The sequence below is a fragment of the Pseudopodoces humilis genome, chromosome 15 (genome assembly GCF_049639895.1).
Source record: "Pseudopodoces humilis isolate 2021_Gansu_Grassland_sample_001 chromosome 15, ASM4963989v1, whole genome shotgun sequence".
Classification (NCBI taxonomy): domain Eukaryota; kingdom Metazoa; phylum Chordata; class Aves; order Passeriformes; family Paridae; genus Pseudopodoces; species Pseudopodoces humilis.
The window spans coordinates 18864036-18880250 of NC_142214.1; the positions used below are offsets into that span (position 1 = coordinate 18864036).

Genomic DNA, 16215 nt, shown 5'->3' on the forward strand with positions numbered 1-16215 from the left:
GTGCGCAGGCGCAGCGCGGCCCGGCGGGGCTGTGGGAGCACTGAGGGGAGCCGGTACCGAGCCGCAGCGTGCGGCTGGACGGCGCCGGGCTGCCCGCGTCACCCCCTGCGCGGGCTCCCGGGAGGTGATGACGAGCAGGTTGCGGCCGGTGTTGGTGACCGGAGACGGCCGCTCAGGTGCGCGCGCGCCCGCCCGCCCCTCGCCGCTCCCGAGCGGCGGGTAACGAGGCGGCACGGGGAGCCGCTGAGAGAAGTTAGCGTTGGGGGTTATAGCGAAGCCGGAATAACTTGTTGAACTCCTGTTTTCAGAGACTCGCTCTAAGCCCTCCACGTACAAGGAAGCGGAATAGCTCTATTGTCGTTAGCGTTTATAACTCCCCCGGCCTTCCTCCCCGCCGCCCCCGCCTCAGGTGCGCGCTCGCGCCGCGGCCCCTCAGGTGCGTGAGGGTCACCACCCGCCGCTAGGAGCGGCTCTCGAGGGGAGTTTTAATTTGCTGGTTACAGGGAAGCCGGGACAAAAAAAGCCTCACTGGGTTTTAATTTGCTTTCAGAAAAAAAAAAAAAACGAAAAAGAAATCTCCCCCATTGTTAACCGTATTTATAACTCCCCTGCGCGCGCGCCTTCCCCCTCCCTCAGGTGCGCGAGGGTCACGAGCCGGCGCGCGCGGCTCCTGAGGGAAGGCCGGGACAGGTGCTGATCCTACTTTCTTTTAACCTCTTTTCCAGGTGTGTTTCTGTAACGGTTTTAATAAAAAACAGCCGGGTAGCGCTTTCCACCCTTCCCCTCCTGTTTTTGCCCGCTGTGTCGCTCCCCGGGGCACCTGAGGTGAAAATAAGTGAGGGAAGGCAGGGCTTGTGGAGTTTTCCCGGAGCTTTGGGATTTGTTGGTGGGTTTGGAAAGTGAGTTATGTGTAGTGTAGTGGGGTGGTGAGAGAGAAGAAAATCCACATAGAAATAGCAAAACTGGGGGAAAAAATTCTCTCAGAATATACTTCAGGAGAATGTCCCCATCAGCATATAGGTGAAAGCTATTATTGAGGTAATAAGCACTTAATTACTCACCTACTGCAAATGTAAAATAATCTAAAAACTCTTGGTGTTTGTAATTGCAGTAGAAGAATGAAAAACAAAATTATGAGGGGGGTGTTGGTCCTTTCTAGTGTTAGCGTAGCTCCTATAAAATGTTGACTCTGGTATGTGTCCAGATCAGAATTCCTGACCTGCAGGTACTCTAAGGAATGAGCTCACCTCCTCTTGCATGAGGTAAAAACCTGTCTCCATCCCTGTCTGTTGTTCCCAGGAAAATACTTTCCTCATAAATCATCTTTATTGTTTTTCAGGAGTTTCTAGAATGCAGCAAAATACAGGTGACTTGACAGTGAAAATTTTTGTTGCCTCCAAAAATAACATTTTATGAGCTACAGTTTTATCAGTGCTGCGTGCTCTTACTTCAGCACATTATCCATCTTATGTGGAGCTGCAGGTAAATCACACTCTTGAGCTAGAGAAAAAAAAAAATTAAGAGCCAAATTGTTACAAAATGAAATTGTGTTCTTCTAATTTTGTCAAAATGCTTTTTTCTTATTTAGCGTTGAATGTTGCAGTAAATTGTGGAGAAGGTAAGTAATTGAGCAAATACCAAAAATACATCCTGTTTAGAAACGTGATAAGAAATGAGAAAATTATTCTATACTTAAGGACCTGGTGTTTTTTCTACTCATCTTCATCTATATATGGATCTATAACCAATGGAAAGAAAGTGTTGAAACAACGGAAATAAAGTTATATATAGGGTTATTAATAAGGTAGTGGTCTTTATTTTACACTCCGTTAAATTCTGGATGTTTGCTTTAACTGGTGTGAAACCCAAAAAGGTGTGAGAGCACTGGAAGAAATGATAGTTCTGATGCTGGGCATTTACATTATGGGCTTTAATATTCAGAGGTTGTCTTGGTTCATGGCTCCTTTGGTGAACTGTCCGTGGGAAAGGTCATACAACCATAGAGTGGTGTGGATTGAAAGGGGACTTCAATCAGGGACACCTTCTACTATCACAGGGTGCTCCAAACCACATCCAGCCTTGCCTTGGACACTTCCAGGGCTTGCATGTGTTCAGTGTTTTTCCAATAAAACCATCTTAAAAATTTCACAGGGATGAAAGAGCAAGGGACAAGCAAAATGTGTGCTGGAAAGTGAAATAAATCCATGATTTATCTGCAAGGATGTACAGCTGTCACATTCAATATGACAGTGGTGACACTCAGGTGTTAGGGCAAGGTGTGGCAAACAGGAACACATTTGGCACAGTCTCGTGTTTAATTGAAAAACCTCCATTTAATGCAACCTGGGTTTTGATTTAGTAAACAAGCCAATATTACAGACATTTAAATGGACCTTGTGGCAGAGGGACACATGTGATGGCATTGAGGCATGAGCTCCAAAGCAGGTGGTGCAATAATTTGCTGAATTGAATGTAAAATGAAGCATAATTTACTGTGTGACCTCTTTATAATGAGGGTCTGAGGTGTTAACAAGCCAAGAAAAGAAGTGTTTTTAATTGGAAAAGGTACTTTGCTATAGCAGCTTTGTATTTAATATCTTGTGCTTTTAAATAATAGATTGAAGTCCAAGTTCAGCTGAAGTTTCAGTGGGCTCTTTTATTTAATGTGTGTGTTCTCTCCCATAGGAACAATGACCATCTGGGTTAAAATAGACTATTTTAGAAAAAACACCTTTTGTGTCCCATGTCTATATTTTAAAAATGTCTGTTTAGTATTGGGTTGAGAAGTAAATACTACAGGGAATTATTTCAGCATGACTTATCAACCTTTGTGGCTTCACAGGAAGAAATACAAGCTTCATTTTCAGTACTTTTTTAGGATGCTGTTTATTTGATGAAACTATTATGCTATAAAAGCTGAAAGGTTTGTGGAAGGATGATGGTCTCTGGCAATGTTTATCCACACAAATCACTTCCTTTCTTGGAATCAGAAGTGTTCTTATATAGAGCATGAAATACAAAGAGCAGAAAAGCCAGGAGCTAAAACAAAGCACAGTATTAAATAAAGGCACTGTTGGGAGAACATGGAAAGGGAATGTTAATGTGGATATGAGAGATTTTCAGTCTTCTTCCAATATCCACAAATCACACAGGCATTCTGCAGGAGGAGGAATATACAGCAAGTGATGTCAGGGTGGCTCTCAGAATTCCCTCATTTCAGACAGGAAGAGCTTGTTGGATAATGGGCATATACTCCTGGAGTTTGGAGAATGTATTATAAGTCGGGTGGACAAACCCCCGTGCTTGATCAACTAATGCAAACTCCTTCCCCAGGGTGTTTTGCATCTCGCTGCAAGTTCCTATTATTTCATTCAGGAGTAGAAATGCAGAACTCATTAGGCAAATGTGGATATGTTCATTTGTTGAAGAAAGGCAAGTCAGGAGTTGTGTGTGAGGTTCAATGAAACTGATTTTGTGATACAAATATTTTGTAATGTCTAGAAGGGTTTTGGATTTGTGCAGGGGTCTGCAGCTCTGTGCTGGCTATACTGAAAATACCTGATGTAGATAACTTTTCAAAAATAATCTGACTTTCAAGAGGTTGTCAAGTTCAGAGTTGATCCAGAGTTTTTTTTACCTGGATGATTACTACAAGCAGCCATTTAGGGGCTTAAATTATGCTGTCTTTGTAAACTGATATTGTAAATATCTTATAATGAGGTACTTTCCCATTTCTAGTCTAAGCTATCTGTAACCAAGAGTACATCTGTATTTTTCTTTATTTTCTCCCAGTGATCAATATTTAGAAGTTAATTAATGAAGCAAACTCACTGAGTGCCAGCAGGAGTAGTTTGTGCCAGAGGCCTTTCTTGAACAGGTATTTCTGGACAGTGGGACTGAGGAGGGCAGTTCTGCCAAAGCTTTGGCACTGCTCAGGATTCTCATAAGACTCAAGATGATTCAGATAAATGTCAGAAGGAATTTTCTGGCTGCTGGAAGTAGGCAGTTGTGTAGTGCAGAGTTTTCTTTTGATATCAGCATGGTGTTAAACTGGCTCACTACCTTGCAAACTAGAACCACCAGTCAATCAGCTGAATTCAAACAGTCTGATGGTTTTCTATTTACATACAGTGAACAGCAGGAAACTTGGAGAGCTTGGCAAAAAGACCCACTGGTGCAAAGGATGGCATTTGGTTTATTATTATTTTAATTGCTAAGGGAGAGTATAACTAAAGTCCCTGGAGAAGTCTTCAAAGGAAGATAAATATTGAAAAATGTTATTTACAGCCTTTAGCGTTTCATCCATGTAAATACAAATTTAAATACAGGGGCTGATCACATCTGCTGAATATTCTCCTTCCTAGAAGCAATGCTGAAGAGTCAAACACAGCTGCCCAGAGAATGGTGGAATGCAAGGACTTGGTGCCTCCATCCGAGTGCACATCCTGATCTTGTGTTCCCGTGCTGGCAGAGCGTGACCATGGATGGGCTCCTGTCAGGCTGGGCTGGAGTCCTTAATGGGCCTTTGAAATGTGCCAGCGTGAAGTGCTCAGTTTGTATTTTGCTTTGGGATGATGTTTTCTGGCTCATGGCATAGCTGCAGTCTGATAAAGTGTCTAAGGCCTGCGAGAGGATTTTCTTTGAGCTGTTTGCCATATTCCCCTCTCTCTGGTTTTGCAGCCTCCTGAGCTGATACTCTGACTGCAGTTAATCACTCTCTGATGGAGTTCACTAAAAAATATCCTCATTAGTCCAGAAGAGTTTAATAATTTTTTCCTTGGATTATTTTGAAAAACAGCTGTGCTGCTGCACTTAGGTTGAAAGGGATTTTATGATCCATATTATGCACAGCAACAGATGAGGGGAATAACTTCTTGACATAACTGTGGTCAGAGAAGATAATCTGATCCACTCTGAAGGCTTAGAAGTCATTATCTAGTGGATGAAAGGGACTCTCCTCTAAATATTTATTAACATATGCTTGGGATACATTTAAAACACATCTATCTGATGGATAAAATTTGGGATAAAGATAATGAAAAAGAAAAACAGTTTTTATTGACAAGACTGATATTAAACATGCCAGAGGAGGTGCTTTCTATCCCATTCCAACTCTAACAACATCTGAAATGGGCTTATTTAAAGTGATTCCTTTGTCAATTGTGGTTGTTCTGAGTGCAGTCAGTGGCTTCAGTGGCTCCTCTGAGCAGTTTGTCAGGGCAGGGTGGTGTTTCCTGACTGCTTGGTTAGAATCTGCAAGATGATGATTAGAATATGTTGAATGTGAAGCTGGTAAATAACTGTGTTTTATTCCAATTTTGCCATACATGAGAAGGGAAATCTGAAGCAATGCATTTTTAATACACAAATATAATGAATGGTGTATTGTGTGTTATAGCTGTACTTGCCATTTCTCCTTGTTGATATGAAAATTAATCAGAGAAAAAAAAAATCTGCAGACTAGAAGTTTTCTCTCTCTCCATTTCTGTGTCACTGCTAAGCCTTACAAAAGCCCTCTCCTGGTTTCCATAGAAATGGCCCTTCTGCTGATTTGAGGTAAAGGTTCACTTCCCTTTCTTCTTGTATATCTAAAGTCTGAGTTTCCTGAGAGATTATTTTATTTTCGACATCCTTCATGTATATAAGGACAGCCCAGGTAGAGGGGCTGGTGGAACTGGGGAAACTTCCTCTCTCGCAAGGAAAAAATCTGGATTTGACTGAAGAGCAGAGAAAAAAGGCATGTGTGTGTCACTTGTGCATTTCAGTGAATCTGAACAGAACCAGCTCTGTGTGTGCATGTTCCACAACGTGCTCTGGCTCCTAAAACGTCCCTGTGATCCCACCAGAACATCAGTGAGCGGATTTAGGAGATCCTGAGTTAAAGCCAGGCAGATGTGGTCTCAGTTTCTCATCGGGCTGAGTTTTGTATCTATTTATATACGCAAGATTTTCTGTATACACTTTGTTTGCATTAGAATACACCAATTTCTTTGAATCATATGATAGGAGATAACTAGGAAATATATTTGGGAACCACCCACAAAATGTTTACAGTGGGTAATCTTAATCTGTGTTACAGGATTTCTTCCTAGTTTTGTTTGAGACATTTACTTCTACAAAGATGTCATTCACAATTTAGTTCTGACGAGTGTTATTCTTGGAACTTCCAACAGAATTGCTTTCATGGAGTTACTCTAACAGAGTTATTTTAAAATAAATGGGGAATAGTCAGGCATATCGTCAACTTTGTTATCCAGTGTTTTGAATCCAGATGATGAGAGCTTTGACAAGTTCTGTCCATGGCGTTCAGTGCATTATCAGTGCTCACTGACACAAAGGAAAGCAGAATTTATTCTGCTGTTTCTGAGAGCAAGAGTTTGATGTTGCTGAAATAAGTGATGCATGATTTTCATAATGCTGTTTTCTGTTTCTGTTCTTTTTTCCCCTTTTTATTACCTTTGCTCCCCTTGACATTTTCAGGAATATTAAATTTTCCCAATAGAGCTGTTCACTTGTATACTAGCAAAAAGGTCATATTAAGAAATTCCAAAGACTAGTACTACTGAAGAGCTTGGGGATTTTTTTAGTGCTTTGGGTTTTCTTTCTGCTTTTTCCAGACTCATCGCTTGTCTTGAAGATACCATTGCTACCTTCTCACCTGCCAATATGGAACAGTAATTAAAGCAAACCCCACTGTGATCATGTCCTTAATTTGTGCTTTTCCAGGAGTGCCCATGAAGTGAACATTTCTTTTGTGGTTGCTCAGTTGCAGGTGACAGCTTCAAAATACCCTCTTAGCTACTTTGGGAGAGTTGTTGCCTTCAGCCCCAAAAAAGTGTCAGGGATAAAATCAATGGCCTGAGACTGCTCCTGTTTCACTTCAGATGTTTAAAGATGTCAAGTAAATTCTTTATTTGCTTTTTGGTGGTTTGTTTGTAGTAACAGTTCTATTTCCATTCCATTTGTGCTCAAATTTTTGAGCAATAATATGTGCAGTCCTAGAAGATTGAGGTAATACTTATCTTCCAAATTATCTGGCATTTCCTAATGTGAGAAATTCTTACAGTGGAACAAATCTTGGCAGGTTTGGTATATCCTGCATCTGTAACTATTGCTTGAATACAATTCCATAGGGCAGAGATGATCTGTGTTATTTAATTAAATGCAGTATGTTGGTTTAGCAACATTATTATGTTCCTTGAGCATTTCAAAGTGTTTTAAATGGTTTTGCTGTTTTCAAAAAGTAGCATTCTTTTCAGTCCATTTAATTGTAAATATTTATTAACATCTACGGTTTCCTCTAATAATATAAATGGAACAAACCAAACACACCCAGATTGTTATATTTTCTGCAATAGTACTCTTTTATAATCAGTTCTCTTAGTTTTCTGTGTATATGTGTGATCAGACTAGAACTACCTGTACTGAATCTTCAGCTGTATCATTCTTTGTGTCAGTGTCTGAAGCAAATTACCTGCTAGCAAAGATACCGAGAGATGAATCTTAGCAGCACAAAGTCCCTGAGATTTTTTTCAATAATTAAAATATTTTGGCTATAGGTTCAGATTTCCTGCTTAGAGATCAGCGCTCTGAAGGCAGATAAATGAAAATGGTCCCTTGAAAAGTTGAGTTTCCAAGGTGAGGGATGGCAATGGTGAAGAAATCCATTCTTGCTTTTTCTTTTTTCCTGTTTTGTTTTTTTTCCTTCTGTTCATTCTGAAACCATGACTTGATGAATGTCATTAGGCTGTAATCCATTTATTCCATGTGGTGGTGGGAAGAGAGAATTTGACAGTTCATTTGGACTGAGTGAACCAGAGTCACTCTGAGCTGAGCCCCCGCTGCCATCAAACTGCGAGATTTTCTTCTTGATCATTTTTCTCTCTTTTGCACGGCGATTCTGGAACCAGATTTTCACCTGGGGTGTTATAAATGATACCTGATTAATTCAAAGTGCTGCTCAAATTTTTACAGTAATTATTGCAATGGAAAGGAAAGTACAAAAACACTATTTAAAAAACCCAAAGCAAGCAAGCAAAAAGCTATGAGGAAAAAAATCCCCAATGCCAAAACCAAAAAACCCTCCACAAACCAAGATAGTGAATTTGTGCAGTGAAATGTTTTTGCATTATTCTGTATTAATTTTTGGCATAATAATCAATGGAAAAGTGATTATTTCTTGATTTATTTTTTCCTTGGGCCTAGTGTAAAGTGAACACACTGTGTTATATTTAGGAACACAAAAATCAATGCACTCACTGAGACTCAGAGGCCACAGGGTTCATCATTTCAACTTTGCTAGTGTCATAATTTAGGAAGATGCAATTATGGATTAATTGTGAAGATTTCTTTATTGTCTGTGTTACAGATTTATTCAAAGCCAAGTAGTGAGGGTTCTTTTTCTTCATTTATGTTGTGATTTTTGTGTGTGTGTATATATTCTTATATTTTTAAAAGTTTTGATTTGTTTTATTACTGGAATATATATTTAAATATGTCTTTTACAGATACATATGTACTGTTATATGTATAAATAGATATATCAGCATTATTTAAGTCAGTCAATTTCCCAGGCTTATTGTGCAGGTGAAGGACTTAACCTTTTTAAAATCCACTTTCGGTATCTCTGTTTTCTTTCCTTATGTGAATGTGTGAATGAGGAAGAACTTCTGTTTGTGTTTTCCTTCTTGCTAACTGTGTTCTTAATTCTCAGTATTTGCTAAAGCCTTTAAGGTGTGTTGAATACAATATACCTTAAAAAATCTCAATGTTTTATATTTCATTTTTATTACCTTGCTGGTATTGGCATGAAGAAGCATTTAACTTTGTCTGTCCTGTGGAAATGCAGATCAGTTATGTATTTTGTCTACATTATACTTGAAGGAACTTCACCAGTTAAAGATGGGGTGGCATTAGGAACAGCAACTCTGTAAAAGGAAACTGCTGATTTTCTGCAGGATCACTGGTGACTCCAGGCGTGTCTGTGTTCTAAATCAGCCAGCTTGCAGAACATTAATGTGGAGCTTGCAAATCTCTCATAATTACAGTTCTCTGCAAATTTTCTAGTGCAGCTCTATCCTACTATGTGACAAACTTCATCCATTATAAACTTGATGTTTTCTTGTTCCTGCCTGGGAGCACTCACAGTCTGTGCAGTGCACTCTCTGTACTATTTGGGTCTGGGACTGAACATCACCGCACTAAAATATGTTTATAAAATTCCAGTGCTTGATCCTAAAATACCATTGATTGTCTCTGCATTCCTATGTTTCCAGCCTCCACTGGTCCCTCTCTATTTCATGCTCTTCCACAGACACAGTGCAGAATCAGAGGAGGTCACTGAAGGAGGAACTTTTTAAGAGACCTGAATGTGTATACTTAGAACAAAAGCTTGTAGAATTCTAAAAAAAGAAATATCTATTTTAAATTTGCCTCAGGGCAATAATCTGATTTTCAAATGAGATGTCTAATTCAGCACCACCAAATCTGCCCTTCTCCTCCAGCTGTAGCAGAACCACTGCAGTTCTGGAGGCTTGGATCCAGCAGTTATTACATCCACACACTGCAGAGCTGTGCTTGGGAAAGGTGCTCTCCAACACAGGGATTTTGGGGAATTCTCATCCTGAATTCCTCTAGTGTCTGTATGAACACAGCTAACATAACACAGCTCTGCTCAGGAGCCTGGCTTTATCCAGAGCAGAGATTAAATATGTACTAGATATGAGTGAAGGCAGAGCTGCTCTCCAGGGAAGCACTTGAACATTCCCTGGATGGATAGTCTTGGCTACACATATGTGTGGCAAAAAGAGATCCTGACTTGAAAATCCAAGGCTGTAAAACCCCCCAGAATATGCTGAAATCTGGCAGAGGAGGAATGTGGTCTGTGGAAATAGTGGCAATATATTTGTAACAAAAAATCCCATAGATATCTCATTGGATTGAGTTTTAACTTTCCTGTCTTTCAGCTGAAATATACCAAATGCTTTGGATTTTTTTGCTGGCCATGATTTGGTGTGATTTCAAGAAGAAATAAAATTATGAATGTTGTAACTATTGGGACCATAGCTAAGATCCCACTATGCTGAAGTATTTAAATTCCAGCTGTCTAGCAAGCTAGAAGGTAAGAAAAACTACTTTTTAGAGTATAAATTAATTCTTAATGTTGAGTTCCATATAACTTGAGTTTGTCAAATGTGCCTGTTAATAACTGTGGGGTTGTGTAGTGGATTCTCTGTGTGTCAAATGCAGAGGCAGGAGGTGGCTGCTGCTGTCCCCTGTCAGTGCCTGGGCACTGTGGGCACACCTGAGGGGTTCCCTCTGTACCTGTCTTTCGGAGAGTCCCAGGTTTGCTGCGAGTTCTGACTTCCTCCTGATTGTAATGTATCTGTTGCAGTGAAATTCCTTCTCTAATTCCAGTCTCTGGTGATCTGTGTAAACAACCCGGTACTTTTCTTTTGTTCTTGTTTTACCTGGTTAGGAAAGAAATATTATTCATATATTGAGTTGGATTTTCCATAGCAGCTTGCAAACAGGCATTTCACAGACATTAATTAAAATGAATATTGTAGAGAATATTGTATGGGATTATTTGCTGTGGTAAACAGAGGATGAACAGAGGTGCAGGATGAAGTAACAGAGTATTGGTTACCATAAGTGTCTTTCCCTCTTTATTTCCCTTTCTCTGTAAACATACATGTAAATGTGAAGGTCTTAAGTGATAAACACCCTGAAGCATCTTAAATTATTTATAGCAGTACCTAATTGGTGCTGGCTATATTAATCTCAAAGGGGTTTGTTTCATTTCAGTGCTCAGTGAAGTATTTCTGTGTCTATGAGAGCATAAATACCCGGGATTTCAAGACTGAGCTTCAGTCACAATTTGTGCAGCTGTACTGTGGCCTAATTCTTTACCTGAGGTTCTAAAGATTGTTTCTCTAGCATGAAGATGTGTGCTACTAGAAATGTTCTTCCTTTCTTGTGTGGCCATAGGATAAACTTAGAAATTCAATAATAATTTCATTTACTTTTTCTAAAAGGTCCAGTCTTGCAAGGTGCTGAATGCCTGTAGGATTTCCTGAGAGTATTCTGTGCTGGGCTTCCCTTTTGAGTTGGAGGTACTTGACAAATTGTAAGATGAAGCAATAAAATCTTGTAAAGGGATTTCAGGATCATCCTCTCTCTAAATAAAAGAAATACTCTTAGATATATTGGATAAATACCATTAAGAGAAGCATTACTAAATGTTTAGAAGGTATCTCTCATTTAATATAATTTTTAAGCAATTCTTCATGTAATAATAATCCAGAGAGATCAGTTTTCAACTTATTTGTTCTCTTTTGCACTTTCAAGAGCCAACTAGATAGTTTTCCTTTTTTCTTCTGATCTTCCCAGGTTTTTTTTGATGTGAGTTTTCTGGGACAAACTGTAGGACAAAGACTCCTTTAAAGTGGTTCCCTAAAATCCATTGAGGTGTTAAGATGAAGCACACGCCACACAAAGGAGCGACAAGGAGATCTTATCAAGAACCCCTTTCACATTCAGAAACACAAGCCAATTGGTTTGGAATTTACAAGCCCTAAACAAATGTCAGACGCTTTCATCTTAGCAGAGGAAAAAGGGACAGAAATAGATGAAGGAATATTTTTTTCCTCACTTCTCTTTAATTTTGGACAGACACCGAGGACAGACTGGGATATTTTTATCTGAAGGTAGACATAGCTGAACTACGCATAATTAGGATTATTTTCCCAAATCCTTACACTTCAACTTCCAGCGTAGAAGATTTTCCTACCAAATTTGCAGAACCAAATCATCCAACTAAATTTACTTTTCTCTCGCTACAAATCATTGGCTTTGAAATATTTGCCCTCAGTGATAGTTCTAATGCTAACAATAGTATAGATATTCAGGTTCCTTGTAAACTGAGGGCTTAGAGGGAATCTTTGAAAACAAGTTAAAATTCAACAAGGTTATTCCGGCCTCACTATAATCAGCAAATATAACCATGATTTGAGGGGGTGGAGAAAAGGAGTAGTTTTCCCCATTCCCCTTGGTCATAAAATTCACAGAGTATTTCTTCTGAAGACAATAAAGCTGGGAGAAGGCCTCTTTATTTGCTGTGAAAATCATCACCCTTTCCGGCAATATAACTCCTGAAGAAAAGAGGGAGAAGGAAGAGACAAGACTGCATATCAAAGCAAAGTGAAGTGTTAAAAGGGTCTGTTGCCTCAATATGACAGATAGGCCTCAAAACCTCAGACAATGTAGGCCAGTGGAAAATAGATGTCACAACTAATTTACAAAGAAAAATAAATTAGCATTAAAGCAGGGGCCTGGCCTTTTTTCCTGCTTTTCTGTTTTACCTTCTGGCTGTGTTTCTGCTGTTCTGTAATCTGAATTACTTGTACATCACTTCTTGTTTAAACAAAGACATAAAATGTGTTGGCTATAGTTAAAAAAAATCCTGTGGCTGAGCTTGTAACATATGAAAATTGTGTTGATCTTTTGTTTAGTCCTGTTGCAGTCCCTTCTCTTTCTGAGAAGGGTCACTCCCAGATCAAGTTTCATATGAAGTTTAAAACCTTTTTCTGGGCCCCTTAGATACCTTTTCAGTAAGTTTTACACTTGGAAGGTTCTTTTGCTCTCAGAAAATATACCTCTTACCCTGTTGGTTACACAGGGTTTAGAAAATAATCGGAAGTTCTGCTTCAGCATAACTGAAGTCAGTGGCAGATTTTATCATAGATTTTCAGTAAAACCAGGATCAGACTGTCAGGAATTCTTTAGATGTTCTTTTCCTCACTTGGAGGGTCTGACTGGGAAGATCTCTTTACCAAGCCCACTTTCAATGTTTGGTTTTTAAAAATTTCTTATTGCCTTGTATATTTGCAGTGTTTGTGTGTTTGAAGTCAAACAAGGGCTGGTTCTGCATATGCAGTTACAGTCTTTTAGTCACAGGATATATAATTTCAAATCACGTTTTATCTGTTGAAAGGACAGAGTACTTCTGTCTTTGTGATCTCGTTTCATCCTGAAGATTGACTTGATCAGGTAAATTTTCATTTCACTTTACCTGCAGTTGAATTTTTTTTGTTATCAAATGCTAAATAAGGATATTGAATCAGAATATAGTGTATTTAATAGAGTCTAAACAGAGAGGAGACAATTCCCACTGACATCCCCTCACTCAAAAGAATTCCCACTGTCTTTAGGACAGTATTTCAGGAGGCTCCCTCATCAGATGTGTTGTGGTTTGTTACTCCATCCTGCTCACGTACACTGATGTGTGTCCACACTGGTGGAGTTAAGGACATACACATTTATGCATAGAAAAGTCTTTGTAGAGTTTAGGGCTGTAATTCTGGCATTTTAAGGCAACAAACTTTATTAAGCAGGGATAAAATTGAAGGAGAGGAAGCAGTAGCTACTTTGATAACCCAAATAATATTATGGCAGTAAGGAAAAACAGCAAGTGTGTTTCAAAGAGGGGTTATAATGGCATCAAGTCAATTTTCTTCTAGAGAAAACATTGATAAGGTGGTACAAAGCAGTTACATGCATAATTTTAGCCTTTTAATTTGTTTGAATTTTCTTCAATTTATCACAATTTTTTCTGTGTTAATTCTGGATTAAAATTTTAAATTAAATTAAAATGAAAATCTGTTTACAAAAAAAAACCACCAATGAAAAGCCAAATCTCTTTGGTACTTTTCTTGTTTTGCACAATTACCACATTTGTGCTTTACTCTCACATTGCCTGTTTTTTAAGGTGGGTTGATGCCTTGAGCTCTCTTCTGTGAAGTCCTGGCTGTTCTTAACACTTCAAAGGATTGGGTTCTAGGAATGCACAGCCTCAGGACATGCAGCTATTGATGGGCTCTGTTCCACCTGTCCCGAATGGTTCATAAAGTATTGCAGAATGTCTGTAAATCCTGTGTAAGCACTTTTCAGACTAGAGATAAATTTAGCCCCAAACTGTCTCTGAATTGCAAATCTATTTTATCAATTTGGATAAACGCATGAAAAACCTTTCAGGGTCTTCCAAGACTGTTAAATAAGTATAAAGCAAGGATTTAGATTTTCAAGTGTGTTAGATTTTAACAATGTCATTCTTCAAGAATGCCAGACATTGAAAATTCAGTTCTAACATGACACAGCCAGGGCTGCCTCATTGACATTCAGTAGTCTCAGCTGAATTTGATCTACACTCAAGTCTTGCATCACTTCTCCACCTGGCAATCTCCAATGATGTTAATGAAGTTACTGGGATTTCCATGAGTATACAGAAGGGGGGAAAGCAGACTCAATCTGCCTGACTTTGAAGGCCTTTGTCGAGGCTCCAAGTGGCAGGAGAGCATTGTGATATCCTCATGTTCACCAGGCATTTTATATTTAGTAACAGAGGCAAAACAATGTGTGCCTGCTTTATAATTAAGAAACAATTACCAGGCTAATTTTGCTCCTGAGTAATAACCATTTGAAGGAGGATTGTGTCTGAAGCAGCAGTGCAGATTTTCTGTGTCTTCTAAGATTACCCCAATTGTAATTGCTCTGCTTTCTTTCCAGCATTTCTTTGATGCTCCCTAACACACACTTACTACTTTTAACCTTAACAACAGATTTAGCAAACCTTGCTACACCCAGTTTCCACCTTGGGAATATACATGGAAAGGTTCATCTGGCAGGCAGCTTGTGGCAAGAACAGGCGAATCAGTGAGTGGCACTTGCAGGAAAGAGATTTTTAATTGAGTGATTGTGGAAGCTGAAAAATTCTGTCATGTAAGGAAAGTAAAACTGATATGAAATTAAATGAAAAGGAAGCTTAACCAAGGAGTTATGTGATCTGCAAACAAAATAGTCTATGCTGATTGTTTGAGTCAGATTGCTTCTCTAGGAGTATTTGTGCTCACCTAATAAATCTGGGCAGAAAAATATGAGACACAGGAAAATTGCAGAAAATTACATAATCACTGCAGTTATATCAGAGCATGTAGTTTTCTTTATAATTATTGAGAAGTCTGTAAGGTTTAAAAAGATCAACCTGATTCTATATTGACATCTCCCCTGCAGCACAAAATAACAGTGTGGTATTTCTGTCTGTAACTGTTAAATGCTGCTGCATTGCTCATAACACTTTGATGATTATCATATTTATCACACAAAATACTTTACAGAATGTTCCAACAGGGAATCCTGGAGCTGAGCTCCAGCCATGTCTGACCACATCATCCATTCCACTACAGCAACCACATAAAGCCTTTATGGGAGAAAGTGAAACTAGCACAAATTTAGTTAAAACTGCATTAAACAGCAGTAGGTTAAATAAATGTCATAAATGACCCACCAACCTATGTGCTTCAAGTAAAGTTAATTATTTCTAAGCTCAGTGATAGCAGAAGATGCTTTCTGAGGCTGGAAGTTGAATTTGCACTCACCAGCAGCGTTGGTTTGCACCGTTTTCCTCATCCACTCATAAGAGCTGTGCCTTTGGCTGTTGGGAGAGATTTGCTGGGCATTAATTGTATCTACAGGCGGTAACCCCGCAGCAGCAGCAGCAGCAGCAGCAGCAGCAGTGGGGTGCAGGGAGCTGTAATCAGCAGAGCTGTAGGAGCCCTGCCCGGGGGACGAGCCATTGATGTGAGCAGCGGGCACGGCGCTGGAAGGGCCTGGGCCATAGGCGCTCCAGTCCTCGCGCTGGGGGCCGTAGTGGGAGCCCCAGGCCGGTGCTGGCTGCCCGTGGGTGTCCAGGGCTGGCACAGGGTGGTATCCCATGTAGTCAGAGTAGGCTGGAGCAGACACGAAGTTTTGCATGGGCAGGTTGTTGCTGGCCCTGGCAGATCCTGGGTACATGCTGGGCTCCTTCTCCAAGAGCGAGCTCACGTACATGGCTGTCCCGGACTGTAAACACGGCGTCACAACATCTTGTTCCTCGATGTCTTCTTTTACTGCCCAAAAAATATTTGTGTTTGTTTTTCTCTAATAATGCCACTCTGCTTGGAATCTCCTACTTCATCCTCTTTTATTATCAACTGTGTTACCAGGTGCTGGTGGTAATGGTTTACCAAGATCTTGTCTGACGTCAGCCCAACTGCCTGCCTCATAATTACATTTACATTCAAATGAAGGGCTGACCAACCCCACCTTGCTGCTGGTTCTGGTGCTTTCTCTTTCAGAGAACTTTTATCTATCCTATTATCCTGCCCTGATATTCCACAG

At 39.7% G+C, this 16215-nt stretch overlaps 1 protein-coding gene and 1 long non-coding RNA gene across 2 annotated transcripts; one reads left to right on the forward strand and one right to left on the reverse strand.

Moving 5' to 3' along the window:
* The first annotated feature begins 32 nt into the window (after window positions 1–32).
* Window positions 33–10101, forward strand: LOC148183106 (uncharacterized). Its single transcript, XR_015773856.1, has 4 exons — window positions 33–176; window positions 309–436; window positions 1340–1482; window positions 9966–10101. It is a non-coding gene; the product is annotated as an uncharacterized LOC148183106 (long non-coding RNA).
* Window positions 7523–16008, reverse strand: CDX4 (caudal type homeobox 4). Its single transcript, XM_005527387.2, has 3 exons — window positions 15435–16008; window positions 10324–10469; window positions 7523–7918 (listed from the first exon to the last, which is right to left on the reverse strand). The coding sequence occupies exons 1-3, from the start codon at window positions 15883–15885 to the stop codon at window positions 7712–7714; spliced, it is 804 nt and encodes a 267-aa protein (XP_005527444.2). The 5' UTR covers window positions 15886–16008; the 3' UTR covers window positions 7523–7711.
* Between the last annotated feature and the right edge of the window lie 207 nt (window positions 16009–16215).